This window comes from Peromyscus eremicus, chromosome 8a (assembly GCF_949786415.1).
Source record: "Peromyscus eremicus chromosome 8a, PerEre_H2_v1, whole genome shotgun sequence".
NCBI classification, from domain to species: Eukaryota; Metazoa; Chordata; class Mammalia; order Rodentia; family Cricetidae; genus Peromyscus; species Peromyscus eremicus.
In genome coordinates this window covers 4682019-4700377 of record NC_081423.1, presented here as the reverse complement: position 1 = coordinate 4700377, position 18359 = coordinate 4682019, and the positions used below count along the sequence as shown (strand labels likewise).

The window sequence follows — 18359 nt, the reverse complement described above, 5'->3', positions numbered from 1 at the left end:
CATGAGGCCCAAGTTCAGATCCTCAGGGTCCAAATAAAAAGCCAGGCATGGTGGTTTGCACCTAGAATCCCAGAGCTACTGAGGTGGAGACAGGGGCATTCCTCCAGGGTTTGCTAGCCAGCCAGCCTAACACAATCAGCTCCAGGTTCACTGAAAGACCCCGTCTCAAAAAATAAGTTGGAGGATGTTTGTCCACATGAATACTCATCCCCAGCCCCACCCCAAACTTACATGCCAAAATATTAGAGGGGAAAAAAACCCTGCTATAGGGTTGGGGAGTTAGCTCAGTGGTAGAGCGCTTGCCTAGCAAGCGCAAGGCCCTGGGTTCGATCCTCGGCTCAAAAAAACAAAAACAAAAACCCTTCTACTCTATTGAACATGACTTTGCAATATGGTCTAACACCTGTGTAGGTGACACTGTCATTATATCAGATGTTGCAAGTCCTCTAGATGTGGCTGACGGTATATGGGAAGATGTTTATAAGTTGCATGTTAAACTATGTCTGTTTTATATGGGGATGTGACCATCCTCATATTTTGGTACCCAAGAAGAGTCCTGACACCAGCCTCCTTGGGTGCTGAAGGATAACTATCCAACCATGTGGATGAGCCTTGAAAACACCATGTTAAGTGGAAGAAACTAGACACAAAGGGTCACATGATGATTTAAGCTCTATGGGCTCTCTAGAATGGGCAGATGACACAAGGGTGTGTCAGTGGTTGCCAGAGGCTACCAGAAGGGGACTCAGAGTCTCTGTGGTGGGGTTTCCCTTGGGGTGATGAAAATATTCTGGAATTAGTAGGAAGGGTGCATGGCACTGTAAATGTACTAAGTGCTGCTAAAAGGAAGGAGGGAGGGAGGGAGGGAGGGAGGGAGGGAGGGCCCTGATGTCACTGACTCTCCTTCAGAAAGAAGGCAACAGAGTGGGCAGCCATGAGAGGGTCCTCAGTACAAGCTCAGACTCTGAACTTGGCAGTTGCCCTGGTTCAAGTCCCAGCTCCTCCACTGAGGACTTGTGTGATCTTGGACAGAAGAATGGACCAGGGTCCTATCTGTGAAATGGGGTGAATCAGAGCTGCCATGACGCACACCTCCAGGGGGCACTGTTCGACCAGTCTGTGGAAGCTGCACACCTGGCAGCAGTGGAGGGCGTGTAAGTGCAGCCACAGCAGCACCAACTGCATGGAGTTCTGGGACAATCACATGAGAAATGTGACACACTAAAGGGCCCGGTGGGCGGTGACCAGGGATAACGAGGCATTGGTACTGGGCAGCACAGACAGACTGCTCTGCCATCGCCATTTGTTGAGTTCAGAGCTTCTCCAGGTAGGAAGGAGCAGAGTTGTGGTTGTGGCTGAGGGGTGTGGGCCAGAGACACAGTTCCACAATACTGCCTCAGCAGCCTGAGGAGCTCTGAACTTCTGGCCCTCCTGCCTCCATCTCCCAAGTGCTAGGATGAGGCATGCTGGGGATGGGCCCAGGGCGTCAGGCATGCTGGGGATGGGCCCAGGGCGTCAGGCATGCTGGGGATGGGCCCAGGGCGTCAGGCATGCTGGGCCAGCACTGTACAACTGCACTCCACCTCAGCACCAGACTGAAGAACGGATGGTCTTAGGAAGAAGGGGCTCTGGGAAAAGAGGGTCCTTACTCAATCGTACATGTGGGCTCCAAGAGAAAGCCGTACCCTCAGGTTTTAGCACAGAAGCTAGGTATGCAATTTTGGTGGCCTCTGAAAGAACTTGTTAAAGGGTCTGTAAAGTCCTCCCTCTTCCTTTTGCGTCTGATAAAGGAATGTGTTCACACACATTTATTTTTTAAACATGGCATTGCTGTTTTAACATACATACCTGTGTGCGTGCGTGCGTGCGTGCGTGCGTGTGTGTGTGGGGGGGGGCAGAGGTCACCATCTGGTTCTTCCTTATTTCTGCACCTTATTTTTGAGACAAGGCCTCTCACCAAACCTGAAATGTTCTATTTTAGCTAGACTAGCTATCAAGAGAGCCCGCTGGGATCCTCTTGCCTCTATCACCCACCCCCGCTCCCTACACCGCCTCACCATACCTGTCTTCCGCTGCCTAGCAATGGGGTCACAGAAGTGGGCCACTATGCCTGGCTTTTATGTGGGTGCTGGGGATTGAACTCAAATCCTCATGTTTACACAGCAAGCCTTCACCCACTGAGGCGGCCCCAACCCTCGTAACATTATAGAGAAGGAAGACTGTGTCTTGGGCAGACAACCTTCACAGTAACTTCTGTTAACTGTGCTGTCATTCTTGGTTCTCAGCTGGCAAGATACTTCAGTCAGACTCGGGGGTGAGGGATTCCCAACATTTCTTTCAGCACAGACTTCATTCAGCCCACAACACTTATCTTGAACCCAGAGAAAATACGTGAGGGGGGAACAGTGAGTCTTTTCAAAGACAAGGCCCCTGATGCTCAGAGGGGTGAACTGCCTAGACTCAAAGCGAAAGAGCAATTGTGATCCCAGGCGACCTGCTGCAGAGGGCTCTGGGTGGGGGTGGGGCGGGACCTCAGTGACAAATCCACTCCCTAGTGACGCTGGGTAGGCCTCCATGTCTTCTGAGCTTCTGTCCTTTGGTTTGGTGACAGATGGTGTCGTAGGCCGGCAGTCGCCTGAAGCTGGAGGAACAGTGGCCCACCCTGACAGCCCTGGGCATTGCGGCTGCCTCCATGTTCCCAGAGCATCAGGCTTAACCTGCAGGCCGGAGCTAACAGCACAGGTAAATGCATCATACATGGTCTCCAAATTCCAGGAAGAGATGGAGACAAGGCTATGATGAGGCTGGCATTTGGGATACTCTAGAGAATAGCGAAACTGCTACACCGTGAGAGTAAACTCATAAGGACAGAGGCACATGGGAAGAGGTTCACACCAGGCAAGGTGGCTGAGGCGGGATGCTTGCTGTCAAGCTCACCACCTGAATTCAGTCCCTGGGACCCTCAAGATGGGAGGAGAGAACCGACTCCCAAGGGTTGTTATCTCACCTCCATAAGCTAGCGGTGACATGTGCTGCATCAGCCAACCAACCAACAAATAAATTTAGAAAATGGAATCATGTCTTTGTGAGTTCACAGGTCACCTACTGGAGGATGCATGGAACTAGCTCATGACTTTGACAAAATTTGGAGGTATACTGAAGAATTCAGGAATGTGTTTATATTTCCTCTATGATGTATACCTTCCAGTAACTCGATGTCTGATGGGAGGCTGTTAGGTACTGTCTCTCTATGACCACAGTGCGTGACAGAGACTGGGTGAGGAGAGGGTCATTCTGGCTCACGGTTTAGAGGGTTTCAGTCCATTTTGATGGACAGGGCATAGTGGCCGGGGCACGTGAACGGAGACTGTTCACGGCAGACCAGGAAAAGATGGGGGAACCAAACTCAGGGCGTCTGCAAGAGTAGACGCTGTTTGCCGGAGCCATGTCTCCCACCCGCTTCCAGCCACTTCAGTGTCCTGTGATGGGAATGCTTCTCTGGATGCTGAAGTCTTCCACCTCACGCTCAGTCCTCAGCTCTGTCTCCCCAAAACAAAATTATTGGCACAGCTCCCTGTGTGGGGACCAGAGACAAAGGCCATCTCTGGGCAGGAGGTTACATAACGGGAGAACTGAGTGACACCCTGTCCAATCAGGCAGCATTGATTCCTCACCTCTACCCAGTGTGGGAGTCCCACAGGCTGGCTTTTCTAATTGTTCTACAACCACGTGTGGTTTTCAAGGTGTCCCTCCTTCCTGGCACTGAAGGCTACTCAAGAGCCAGTCAGACTGGTTTCTGCCTCAAGTTTTGAAGTCCTCCTAGATATGCCACCGGGAAGGAGGTCTAAGCAGAAAATCAAAAGTTCATTTCTTTCATTTCTTGACTGAGGTCAAGGCCATCCAGGCAACTTGGTGAGTCTGTGTCTGAAAATAAAAAGTGGAAAAAGAGAGCTGGGGATAGATAACAGTTTATCCAGCACACACAAGGGCTGGTGGGCAAGCACCAGTCCAGAGGGGAAAAGCAAAGATTTGAAATCTACTTCCCTCTCTTGAAAGAATCCTGGGTCCTTTGAGTGGCAAAGATAATTAAGAATCCCTATCTGGGAGGCTGAGGCAGGGGCATTGTGAGTTCCAGACCAGCCTGGGCTACACAGCAAGACTTAGTTTCGCAAAACCAAAACCCAAACTGGGATAACAGGTAAACAGGATCAGAGGGGAAGAACGGGCCATCTGTGGTGGTGACCGGGTTCAAGAACAGAACACACTTTTAGAGATAACACTAGTGGTGTTTCTGCCAGGCGACCTTGCCAGGACTGATCCCCGAGGGCACAAAAGCTGCAAAGGACCTGAGGAAACAAAGTGTACTTAGATAAAGCCTGGGGTTCTCATCCTGTGCTCTGCTTCTGGAAGAATGTCCTGTTCTTAATGTACAGTGAAGTACATTAAGGCATATGTCAGCTATTTGTGCCTCTCTTTTGTTGTCGATTCCTGATGGACTTACTCTGAGATAGGGTCTCATGTAGCCCAGGCTAGCCTTGAACTCCCTATGTAGATGAGAATGACCCTGGACCTCCGATCCACCTGCCTCTGCCTCCCACGTGCTGGGATCACAGGAGTGTACCTTCATGCCTGGCTTCGTAGTGCTGTTCTAAAAAACAACACTTTCAAAATGCTTCTGCAGGGCTAGAGAGATGGCTTGTGCATAAGAGCACTTGCTCTCCAGGGGACTGGGGTTCATTTCCCAGCACCCACTTTGGCAGCTCCGAACGGTCTGTAACCCCAGTCCCAGGGGATCTGATACCCTCTTCTAACCTCCATGAGTATTGGGCACACACGTGGTGCACATATACATGCAGCCAAAACACTTTTACACATTCAAAATTTACATTTCTTAAAGAAAATCTTTTTAAAAAGATATTTTAAAATTCTTTTATGGATATTAATTCAAAGCATTACTTTTCAAGTTAACGTATCTAGTGGCTACATTTTACAGGGCCTTTATTTGGAATTTTATTGAGCATTAAAATGTCCCACCATACTGAAAATAGCACACTTTGTATTTGAGGTCTATGTGTATTTTTGTTTGCAGGCGAATTTGGCATTCAAAGTAACCACAGATAGGCCAGCATGTCACTGACAGGCACCTGCTGCCAAGCCTAATGACCTGAGTTCAGCCCCTGGGACCTACATGATGGAAGGAGAGACTCCTCCAAGTTGTCCTCTGACCCCCGCAACTGCCATGACATACATGCACCCACCTCTACACACACATCTGTTTTTAAGAAATGCAAAAAAAAAATCACTGATCCTAATTTGACCTTGTTTAAACTGCCTAGAGACATAGAATTAATTTTATAACAAAATATTTTTCAATTTATCTTCAACATCATTCCAGAAATATAACTAAATAAATTGAGCTTCAAACAGTAGCCCATTGACTGGGTGCCTACTGATTGCCAGGCACAGGCTGGGCCAGAGTGCTCTGAACGAAATGGAGTGCCACACCCTTCTACAGTGAATCACATGGATGCCAACGTGGGACTTCTCCATAGTGCGGATGGGCCAACAGAGCCGTCAGAATACCGCAGCACCACCGTCCATCAGAGTAGACAACGGTGCACAGCGTCACCAGCCAGCCCTGACTTCAGAGCACTGGCCCCTTCAGTCACAGAGGCTTGTCCCAGGGCAGACAATGCTCAGAGATATTTTAATAACTGTAGGGGCCCAAGCTGTGGACACAGCTTCTGGCCCATGGGCCAGGATCAGACAGGGGGCTCTAAGGAATCTGGGGTTCAACCACAAGTTCCGGAATGGCACTTTACCAAGACAATGTCGCCAGACACATGAATGAGCTTTGTACCAGTTTTTCAACATTTACTCCTCCCAATCCAAAACGAAGCCCCTTGGACCTCGACTGATGCCCATTCCTCGTCTCCACACACTTTCCAGACGTGGTGGTCAAAGTCCAGGGCAAAGTCCTTCAATGGCTTTCCTGCTGACCCAGCTCACACAGGCAAGTCCATGTGAACAAGAAATACACATGTAAGGGGAAGTGGAGCTGTCAGAGATGTGAGGAATTAATTTCAAAATAAGCAATGATGTGCCTGATCAAAGAGAACTGAAATCTCACTAGTTCCTCCATTTTGAGGGTTATTTTCCTTGGAACCTTCCTTAAAATTAAACAACCTACTCTTGATGGAACTGGCTTGTGTGTCTGGGGTTTTTGTTTGTTTGTTTGTTTGCTGTTTGAGGGGGTAGATAGAGTCTGTAGCTGAGGCTGGCCTCAAACTTACAAACTTGCTCTGCTGCCCAGGTTTGCCTCAAACTTAGAGATCCCTCTGCCTCTGCCTCTTGAGTGCTGGGATGAAAGGTGTACTCTGTGATGCCAGGGTTTAAATTTTTTTATTTATGTGCCTTATTTCTCTATTTTTCTAAATTTATTTTAGAGAGCTAGGGACAATATAACTTGTTCTCCAAAGGTACGTGGGAGTCTTGGTGAGGGTCCTCATCAACTGAATAGACAGATACTTTGGGTTAATGAGAAAATGAAAATTATTGTTTCCTTAGTATTCTGGAACATGGTGTGTGTGCTGTGTGTGTGTGTGTCTGTATGTGTATATGAGTGCTTGTGCTTGCGTGTGTGTGCGCGTGTGCGTGTGTGTGTGCGCGTGCGTGTGTGTGTGTGTGTGTGTGTGTGTGTGTGTGTGTGTAGTAAACCGAGTGTGTTTATACTGTTTTACAAGAGTGACTTCTCACCAAGCCATCTCAAGTGCTGTCACCACCCCTTTGCTTCCCTTTCCTCTATCTCCAGCTTCTCGTGTATCAGTGTCACACACAGAAGTAATGAAACAGCTCCAAGTTCTCCTAAACACCAGTTTTAACTTAGCTAGACCCAGACTCTAGGTAGAAGCTGGGCCTAGTGGACCCCGTCTATAATCTCAGCCCTCAGGAGCTGTCCAAGGGAATCAGGAGGACAACATCATTTTGGCTAAATAGAGAAGTGAGACCAGCCTAGGCCTCAAAAAGCCTGACCAACTAACTGAGGAGCAAACTCCTCAACTCCCAATAGAGAATATTCTAAATTCCAAATTGGTGATTTTGTCTACAGGGGACATGTCCAGTGTCTGAAGACGTTTTCAGTTGCCACCAAGTGATGGTTTGGATGGTCCTGGTGCCTAGAGGGCAGAGCACAGAGACGCTGCTAATGACCTGCTGTGCACAGGTCACCCCACCAAACACAGCGATCTGGTCACCGCAATGGTGCGGTAATACTTGTAATCCCACTAGAGAGGTAGAAATCAGAGGATCAGGGGTTCAAAGTCGTCATTGGCTACAATGAGAGTTCCAGGACAGTTCAAAAGAAAAAAAGAAGGAGGAGAGGAGGAGGAGGAGGAGGAGGAAAGAGAAGAAGAAGAAGAAGAAGAAGAAGAAGAAGAAGAAGAAGAAGAAGAAGAAGAAGAAGAAGAAGAAGAAGAAGAAGAAGAAGAAGAAAGACTGGCCAGAAGGAGAAACTGTGAATAGCTAGCAGAGGCGATTCCATAATATCTATATTGACACATAGAACGTAGAAGTCTTCCCCAGGGAACAAAGATAGATGCTCTTAATCCAGTGTCCCCCCATAAGTCAAGTTCATGCCCATACCCCCACTAATGAAATATAATAAAACATGGGCTTGAGAGCTGGTCAAGTTCAGATTCTTGACCTAATACCACTGTGATGTTGAGCAACTTACTCACCTCTCTGCCTCAGTTTCCCTAATCTTGATCTGACCATATATTAGTAGCCATACCACAGGCTGACCATGCAAAGGCAATGAACCTTTATACACAGACCACAGAGTGGTGCCTGCATGTGGAAAGTGCTGGATAACCTGTTCCTGGTTCTTGGGCATTCCACATGACTTCATCCTGAAAGCAGCCAATATCATTCAAGTCTCGCTGTGAGAACAGTTTCTGTATTTCCACTGTGGATAGCTTTCATTCATGCGATGCTTGCCTGCATACCTGCTACCCACTAACATGTGACTTGCTGTGGGTCCAAGAGCAGAGGGCAGAGTTCTCAACTTCATATTCATGAGATGGGCATGTCTCTCAGTCTATAGATTGCTTGCTTCACATGCACAAAACTCTGGGTTTGTCCCTAGCACAACATAAACAGGGTGTGGTGGCACACTCCTGGAATACCAGCACTCAAGAGGTGGAGGGCAAGAGGATCAGAATTTCAAGGCTACTGTTGGCTGCATGAGGAGTTAAGGCCAGCTTGGGATCCATTAAAAAAAATCACTTTGGACTGGAGAGCTGGCTCAGGCCTTAAAGCACTTGTTGCTCTTGCAGAGGACCTGGGTTCGGTTCCCAGCACCCACATGGCTGCTCACAACCATCTGTAACTCCAGCTACAGGGGATCTCATGCCTTCCTCTGACCTTCATGGGTACCAGGCACACACATGGTGCACATACATACATACATACATGCAGGTAAAACAATCATACACATAAAGTAAAATAAATAAATCTTTAAAAAAATTCACACATGCTTCCCCAGACTGACCTTACTGAGAAGCTTTAATCAAACCCTGCAAGCAAACTAGCTTTGACAACTGGGACAGAGACCAACCCCCCCAAATCAGTGTGGGGAAGGAGAACACTGCTACACCACAGGAGACAACACCTGAGACCCACGGCACTTGGATTCGCTGGGACTTCATGCAGACAGTGCCTTGAAAGCATAAGCATGCTGGGTACACGCGCATGTGCACACTTGAGCACACATGCACACCTTAAAAAAATAAAAAGAAATGTCTTAAAACACAGAACACTTAAAAGAAAGGAAATGTGAAAGAGTGAGCACAGCTTTCCATGGAGAGGCAGCAGCCGGCTTCAGGAAGACCCTCAGTACAGCATCTCATCCCACCAAGGGCCTGTGCGCACCCCAGGCCTGTGCTCACCCCAGGCCTGTACAAAGAGGCTAGGCCCGGAAGCCACAAGATCAATAAATAAACATTTTTATGCAGTCTTGAGTAGTGCCTCGGAACCCAATGCCTCTTTACATACATCACCCACTCATGGCTGCCTCTTGTGGTCCTCACAGGACAGTACCAGGAAGCTGCCACCACCCCATCTCACAGATTAGAAAACTGAGTGAGTAAAGACCTGGGTTGACACAGGCCAGTCTTGGAAGGATTTGGGTCTCCCAAAGTCCCAGGGATCCCTGAAATTGTTGAACCCACTACTTGCCCTGGGAAGACGGGAACTACAAATTGGCAGGAAGACCTTGGGCCCAGGAGGATGGAACCATGAGGAAATGTTGGTGGGAAAAAAGACAGCCTGCTGATTTAAGTTAGCCTACCACCCCTGGCAGCAAAACACACCCCAAATGAATGGCAGAGGCCAAGGCACTTCAGGGGGAGTGGGGCTGCGTCTCCTGACGAGAGGAGCCCTGTGTCCTTCCATAGAGCTCAGGAGGCAACTTGACACAAAAGCCATTCATGCCTCCAAAGGCATCTGAGACTCAAACTCCGGGGTGCAGGTGCTTGGCGTGGGGATGCTGAACTGAGGTCCAAATCTAGGTCTCCCTGACCAGAAGCCCAGGACCCCATGCGTTCTTCAAGGTGGCTAAAAGTCTCCCCACCGGCAGTATAGTGGAGCTTCCACAGCACTCTGGGGGTTCCCTTCTAGGTGAGTACCTAAGAGAACCAAAATGTATGTCCTACCCCCACACATAGACACAAATGCTCATAGTAACATTACTAATGAGAACTGAAAAGCAAAAATAGCTCAAATACCTATCAACTTATGAATGGATAAACAAAACGTGGTACATTCACACAATGGTATTTGGTTATAAAGAGGAATTAAATGTGGCTAAACACCCAGACAGAGACAAACCTGGAGTCCGTGATGGCTCAGACAGTGAAGTACTTACTGTGCAAGCGTACAGACCGAGTTCAACCCCAGCAACCACGCAACCAAACCAACCACGTGGCAGTCCTTGCTCATAACAGCAGTGCGTGAGAAACAGACAGGCAGCTCTCGGGCTCACTGGCCAGCTAGCCTAGCCTAAGACACAGGTCCCAGGTCCCTGTGAGAGACCCTGTCTCAAAAAACCAAGTGGGTGGGTGGGTGCCGAAGAATGAGAGCCAAGGTTGATTTCTGGCCTCCACATGTGCACATATACCTGCGCACACACATGCGTGTGCGCTCACACACACACACACACACACACACACACACACACACACACACACACACACGGGGGCGCGGGGGGTGGGGCACGGACCACACAGTGTATAGTTTCATACGATAATTTCACTGGGCTAAGGGATGCCTAGCTGGCTGGTAAGACACTATTTGTGGGTATGTCTCTGAGAATGTTTCCAGAAGGGTCTGGAATTTGAATGGAGGACCATGGAAAGGAGCACCCCCAGCGGGTGGGGCTCAGACCTCTACCAGGGCCTGAGCACAGAGCAACAGGGAAGAGGAAGAGGGGTTCACTCTCAGGCTGAGCTGGGACACTAATCTCTTCCACCCTCAGACATCAGAGCACCCAGCCTAGACATTCAACACAGACTGAGCTGTGCACAGAGTGGAGCCCTGGGATTCAGACTGGGCCTCATGTCACTGGCCCCAGCTCTTCAAAGACTTTGGACTGGGGCCCTCACCAACTTCATGGGAGCTCCAGTTTGTTAATAGATCCTGGGATTTCTCAGACTACAAAATAATGTGAACCAAGCTACCAATATATATATATATATATATATATATATATATATATATATATATATATATATACACATATATATATATATATACACACACACATATATAACCAAATATATATAATGTTCAATTTTTCATTCCATATATACACACAGATGAACACACACACATAACACACCTACACACACATACACATATACACACATACACTCACAGATACCCATAACAATCCTACATATACACAAATACACATGTACATATATATACACATACATGCTATTTCTGTATTTCTAGAATATCCTGACACATACCATTTATAACAAACATCCAGAATAAGCAATTTACTAAGTATACTGGTGGCAGCTGGGAGCTTGTGGGAAGGAGAAATGGGAAGTGACCGTCTAATGAGTACAGGGTTTCCATCTGGGATGGTGAAATAATTATGGAATGAGGTCATGGTGACCAAAGCCACACTGAGCCTCAGACTGTCTGAGTTGATGGCATGCCAGCTGCACTTTAATTGAACATACACATGACATGGCTCTGTAACACATGAGTGATATATGAGACCCGTGTGGTCTGCAATGAGAGCCTGTCTCAGAACAAGACAAAAATCTCTTGGGCTGGGGATGTAGCTCAGTTGGGAGAGTGCTGGCCTAGCCTGAAACCTTAGGCTCAGTCCCAGCACTGCACACACTGGATGGAGGCACGGTCCTGGAGTCCCAGCACTGCACACACTGGATGGAGGCACGGTCCTGGAGTCCCAGCACTGCACACACTGGATGGAGGCATGGTTCTGGAGTCTCAGCACTGCACACACTGGATGGAGGCACGGTCCTGGAGTCCCAGCACTGCACACACTGGATATGGAGGCACGGTCCTGGAGTCCCAGCACTGCACACACTGGATATGGAGGCACGGTCCTGGAGTCCCAGCACTGCACACACTGGATGGAGGCATGGTTCTGGAGTCTCAGCACTGCACACACTGGATGGAGGCACGGTCCTGGAGTCCCAGCACTGCACACACTGGATATGGAGGCACGGTCCTGGAGTCCCAGCACTGCACACACTGGATATGGAGGCACGGTCCTGGAGTCCCAGCACTGCACACACTGGATATGGAGGCACGGTCCTGGAGTCCCAGCACTGCACACACTGGATATGGAGGCACGGTCCTGGAGTCCCAGCACTGCACACACTGGATATGGAGGCACGGTCCTGGAGTCCCAGCACTGCACACACTGGATATGGAGGCACGGTCCTGGAGTCCCAGCACTGCACACACTGGATATGGAGGCATGGTCCTGGAGTCCCAGCACTAGGCAGGAAACCTAGAAACCCAATGTCCTCCTTGACTACATAGGGAGCTTGAGGCCAGCCTGGGCTACATGACACCCTGCTTCAGAAACTAAAAGAACAGCAACCCCAAACAAACAAAAAGCCCTACAGAAAACGCTGTGTTAGCAAGGGTGTGGAGAGTCCATTGACTGTAAAATGGTGTGGCTGCTCTGGGAAACGGTTCACAAGTTCCTCAAAACATAAAAAGAGAACTTCCATCCAGTCCACAGACCTGCTGCTGTCACTATATGTAAAAGAACTGGGGGTATGGTCTCTACGGTGGGGTGTGCAAACCCATTGGCAGGACAGTATTAGTCACAAGGGTCGAGAGGTGGAAGTCAACAACTGTCTGTGAGTGTGGCAGACTCACAACATGGGTTAGTATTCAGCTTTAAGGGAGGAGAAAATTCAGGGATAAACCTTGAGAACATTGTAGTCAGTAAAAGAAGTGGCCATATAGAGCAAATGCTGTGATTCAGATTTGAGAAGACAGGAAATAGACGGGTGGTTAGCAGGTAGTTAATGGGAATGCAGAAAGGTTTAATGGGCACAGAGTTTCACTTCTGCAGGATTAAAAAGTTCCAATTTGCAGCGATGTGAAGTTACCCAAGCACCACTGCCCTGCACAAAGGGAAAAACAGAGCTCGGATACATTGTAGTCTTTTTTAAAAAATCACAGTAAAATAAAATAAGCAGACTGGGTGTGGTAGCACAGCCCTGTAATGTCAGCCTGGGCTACATATGGGGACCCTGCCTCAAAAAACTAACCAAAAAGAAAAATGCAAAACAACCCAGGGAACATACACACTTGCATGTGCGTGCGCATGCACCCCCCCCACAGACACAGACACAGACACACACACACACACACATACACACACACACACTTGCATGCACACACAGGATGGCAGGTATGTCCTCTCCAGCTATGCTGTGGAATGACATCCTCCACTGGTGCCCAAGGAACTCTGCCTCAGCACTGTACCTCCCCCACCTGGAACCACGGACAGTAACTACAGGGCACACATCAGGCACCCGGTAGCTGCTTAGCAGCCACACGTCAAGACCAAGCTGGTCAAACCTCTGCATGTTACAGACAGGTCAGTGGAGGCAAGGCATGGTGACTCAAGGCCACTGAATGCTAAGGGAAGAAGTGGACGATGGCTACAGCCTCCTTCTATGACAGCATCTGACTTTAAAGTCAACATGCAATCAACAGGCAATCAACATGGGTTTAGGAATTCCCTACTGCAAAATGAGAAGTAAACAAGAAACTCCCCAACAATGGTCTTCAAGCTATACCAGTGATTCAGAACTTTGGCAGACCGTGGCTTCTTTGATAACTCAGAATGACCTATGTGAAACTCAGATAAGAGTTTTCAAAGGTTCCTGGACCACCCCCCAAAAAACCCACTCAGACACCCTAGTTAAGAATCTCCTTGATGCAAAATAAAAATTTAAAAAAAAAAAAAAAAAAAGAATCTCCTTGAATGCTTGAGTAGGTACTGAGTTTGAGCTCTGTGTGGTTAGTTTTATGTCAACTTGACACAAGCTAGAGTCACTTGGCAAGCAGGACACTCAAATGAAAAAATGCTTCCATAAGGCTGGCCTACAGGCAAGTTTGTAGAGCATTTTGTTGATTGATGATCTGTATGGAAGGGCCCAGCTCAATGGAGATGGTACCACCCCTGGACGGGTGGTCCTGGATATTATAAGAATGCAGGCTGAGCAAACCATGGAGAGAAAGCCAGTAAACAGCATCCCTCCACGGTCTCTACTTCAGTTTCTGTCTCCAGGTTCCTGCCTTGAGTTCTGCCCTAACTCCTCAGTGATGGGCTGTGACCTGAGAGTTTTAAGTCCAATAAACCCTTTTCTCCCCAAGTTGTCTTTGGTCACGGTGTTTTATCACAGCAATAGAAACTGTAACTAAGACATTCTAGAACCACATAAACAAGTGTGGTGACACACACCTGTAATCTCAGCACTTGGGAGGAAAAGGCAGAAGAATCAGAAGTTCATGCTCATAGCGAGACCAGCCTGGGCTACATACGACCCTGTCAAAAAAAGTAAGCAAGCAAGTAAGTAAATAGGATCCACTTTGTGCCGTGTGTGTGTGTGTGTGTGTGTGTGTGTGTGTGTGTGTGTGTGATCTATAGTCATAGCACTTGGGAGGTGGAGGCAGGAGGATCCTAGAGTTGGGTTATATAGTGAGATCCTTACTCAATAAACCACACTAAAATTAAAACAAAATAAAGAACCTAATTCTTCACACTGCTGAGTGTGCTAATTCTCCGGATTGCCTACACATCACATCCCCAGTGAATCCACTAATCCCTGGGCAGGCTGATAAATCAGCACTGGCACATCAGAGGATTCTGGGATCGGCAGCTCTCAGATTGGTGAGCCTGCAGATCTACAGTGAGTGTAATTCCTCCAGCTCCGAGGTACCCCTCCCTGCTGTTCCATGACAGTCCATCAAGGACCATTCAAAGCTCAACATCTTTGCTCTACAAGCGCTCCTTTAACTTTGGGCCCCAGACCAGAAGCATGAACACCATCCCTGACTACCTGTCCCCACCCCACAGCTGTGTGTGTGTGTGTGTTGCTAGAGAAGGGCATTAGCCTTGGGACAGGGTCTCTTACTGAGCCTAGACCTCACCTTTTTTTTGGCTAAGCTAGTGGACAGAAACCGAAACCTTGTCTCCAGTGCCGAAGCACTGGGGTTATAGACACAAGCAGACACATTCACCGTGTTATGTGAGTGCTGGAATCTGACTCGGGTCCCCAGGCTTGCATAGCAAGTGCTTTATCCACTAATCCATCTCCCCAGTTCCCTGTCCATCACCCACACCTCAACTACCACACAGTCAATGTAGACTGTACCTTCCAAGTGTCCTGGCCACCCTCCTTGCCTCTGCTTTCTTCTGCTCCTAAATCAGTCTATGATACGTAATCTCAATTGCCAACTTGAGGAGATCTAGAACTATCTGAGACACAGGCCTCTCAGCACACCCAATGTGGATTATCTTGAGTAAACTGATGGAAGTAGCAAGACCTGCCCACCATCGGCAGCACCATCCCCTCGGCTTGGATCCTATATCATATAAAAAGGGAAACGGACCTGAGCACAAGCATTCCACTCCACTTCCTGACTAGAGATGCACTCTGACCAGCTGCACCAGCCCCTGGCATGGTGACTCCCACCATGCTGTACTTGGCTTTTGATCTGTGAGCCACACAAAACCCTTCCTTCCTTACACTGATTCCTTTTTTAAGTTGTCAGGGTTACCACAGCAACAGGAAAGAGGCTAAGGCAGTCTTCTTCCTGCAGTCTTGACCCCAACACTGCCCCCAACAAAATCCTTCTAGGGAAAAAGAGCTCTAGATCTGATTCATCCAGGACAGCAGCTGCACGTGGCTGTTTAGATTTACACTAAAATTAAATAGAATCAAATTCCATATCACTAGCCACAGTTTCAATGCCCAACAGCCACAGGTAGCTAGTAACCACCACAATATAGCTGGTGAATACATCTGGGTTGGCTGGCTTTACTGTCAACTTGATACAACCTAGAATCACTTGAGAAGAGTCTCAACGTGGAATTATCCAGATCAGGTTGGCTTGTGGGCATGTTTGTGGGGGACTGTCTTGATTGTTAATGTAGGAAGACCCAGTCATTGTGGGTGGCACCATTCCCTAGGCAGGGGCTGTTGAGCAGCATAAGGGAGGAGAAAGCTAGTGAGAGCTAGCAAGCAAGCAAGGGTTGCATAGGACAGCCCCCAGCAAAGCAGGACCTGACCCTTACATGGCAGAAGTGTCCTTATACTCTAGCCTGGGCAACTCCATAGGCAGGGGCTGGGTCCTGCACACTGCATAACGTGATGACCAGCCCAGTGTCAAGCCCACAGGTGATATTCACCAGGTACTGAACACATGATTGTCTGCATGATCTATAAACTCCTCCACTTAGGACTCCAGTTCCCACAGTACGGAAGGATAAATAATGTGCCTTCAATATCTGGAACCTGTCTCTGAAACCTGTGGATGTCACATTTTTTGGACTTGGCATCTTCATTTAGTAAAGGATCTAAGAGAGACAGACAGAAACAGAGAGGCTCATGCAGCCCAAGCTGGTCCTGAACTCACCATGTAGCTGAGGATGACCAAGATGCCTCCACGTCCCTTGCACTGGGATTACAGGTGTGTGCCACTATGTCCAGTTTATTTAGTGCTAGGTATGGACTGGAACCCAGGGCTTCCTGCATGCTAGGCAAGCACTCTATACCAGCTACATCCCCAGACCTCACACAGTAAAGGATCTTAAAGTGTAAATTACCTGAGATTGCTGAGCAGGCTTGTGATGTTGTCACAAATACCTTTGTTAGTGAGAAGTATAAGGAGTATGCACACACATGTGCGAGTGTGCATGTGTAGACGCATGCACCACCATGCCTCATTTACGCTATGTTTAGGAAGGAACCTACAGCTCTGTGCATGCTAGGCAGGAACTCCACCAACTGAGTTACATGAGGCCAGCATGTTTGTGATCATTTGTGATAGAGACCATGGGGGGGGGGGGGTTAGGGAACGCAGTGTGTTCCATTCTAAGGACGAGCTTATGGGAGGGGCGATAAGAGGAACGGCTGAGGATTCAGCAGAGTGGTAGCGCTCTTACCAAGGGTGCACAAGGCCCTCAGTTCCATCCCCAGCACCAGAAAAAATAAAGGAAGGTACCAGGGACCGGTTGCCAAGTATGCTAGTTGAAAGAAGAGATGAACAAAATGGACAAGTGGTTGTGGCTGAGCTGGGAATGTTTCTAGAGGATCGGGTTCTCAGGCCACTGGCCAGCATGCTTCCAAGTCACTTCTCCACCTTGGTCCTGCTGCCTCCTGGCTGCTGAAGGTGCCAAGCAGGTCTGGGATCTGGCCGAGGATCAGTCTGGCTGGTTAGAGTGGCAAGCACTTTCTCATCTGCCCAGCTGCCCACTGACTCCCTCCTACACTGCCATACAGCCACAGTGCTCTTCTCTGACCTTCCAACAAGGCTGCAGGACCCCAGCACGCGCTCTTCCTTCAGCTGGGAACTCTTCCTCCAGAGTCTCCTATGGCTGCCTGCTTCTCAACCTTGATTCTCAGTTTAAAAGTGAGAGAAACACCCCCTTGCTGTGCTACAGCGTGGGAGCACCTCTTGGAAACGTCTCTTGCCTCACCATGCTGGTTTCTTCCTAACCCTGTTAATATATTTGCCTCATAAGTTAGCAGTCCAAGGGGGCAGGGTCTGTGTGACTGCACACAGTAGTTGCTCTGTGTATTTTAAATGAATGAATTTGCAGTTTGGGACCACTGGCCCAAGGCCTGGTCTCAACATACCTGATCTTGGCCTTCCTAAAAGCCAGCTCCTCTTCATTGCCGAAGTCCAGGGACACATCCTCAGTATCGTCCACGAGGGCCTGGGGGACACCAGGTACAGATGGCAGGCCCCACCGACGCACACCCGGCCTCCATTCCTAAGGGCCCTCTCTTCCTGGGCACATCTCTCTGCTTCTCCTAGCGTTATTCCCTTACCACTCCAGGCTTTCCCCTCCCTCTTTACATTGGGCCTAGCTCAGCCTTAGGCTCCAAGGCCAGTGCATTTATCTTCCTCTCTTGGTCTCTTTGCCATCATCATCCTCAGGCAGGGCATCCCCACAAGCCTACCTGCTTCATTCTCCTGGGTACCACTTGACCCTACAGCGCAGGCTCCAGCTCCGCCCTTTACCGCCCAAGGTTTAGGATGCCTAGCAAGCAGCCGCCAGGAGGGATGCTAGGAGCTGAGGCTCCGCAGCTTTGCTTTGGTTGTCTGTGGGGGAGGGGCTCTGCGCAGTGCGCAGTCTCGGGCTGGGGCGGGACCAGAGAGGATCCCCAGGGAAGCTGTGGCAGAAGCTGAGAGCAGCAGGGAGCTGTGGCAAAGAGAGGACAGACCTGCAGGACCCAGGACAGTGAGGGATGGTGGCAGGTGTGTGTGTGTGTGTGTGTGTGTGTGTGTGTGTGTGTGTGTGTGTGTGTGTGTTAGGGAATGTTGTGGAGATTCCAGAAGGGATGAATGTATCCAGAAGCCACACTCAGGTTGGAAGGAAAGTTTTCAAGCTCCATGAAAAGCAGATTTTTCTGGGCCAGGTGTAGTAGTACAGGCCTGTGACCCCAGCACCTGGAAATCTGAGGCAGAAAATGCCTGGCTGCATAGAAAAGCAAACAAACCAACCAACCAGGTGTGATCAGGATCATGTTGCTTGGCTCGGGGACTGTGGTATTGTTATAGAAACA

The 18359-nt window shown here is 48.8% G+C and overlaps 1 protein-coding gene across 1 annotated transcript in view; it reads right to left on the bottom strand.

Moving 5' to 3' along the window:
* The window catches only part of Tvp23a (trans-golgi network vesicle protein 23 homolog A), a 38889-nt gene extending 21009 nt beyond the window's left edge, over nucleotides 1–17880 (bottom strand). Inside the window, exons 1-2 of the mRNA XM_059270006.1 lie at nucleotides 17754–17880; nucleotides 17427–17506 (exon numbers count right to left, since the gene is read on the bottom strand). Coding sequence (XP_059125989.1) covers nucleotides 17427–17506; nucleotides 17754–17762 — 89 coding nt within the window. The 5' untranslated portion in view covers nucleotides 17763–17880. The remainder of the gene's footprint in view (nucleotides 1–17426; nucleotides 17507–17753) is intronic.
* Between the last annotated feature and the right edge of the window lie 479 nt (nucleotides 17881–18359).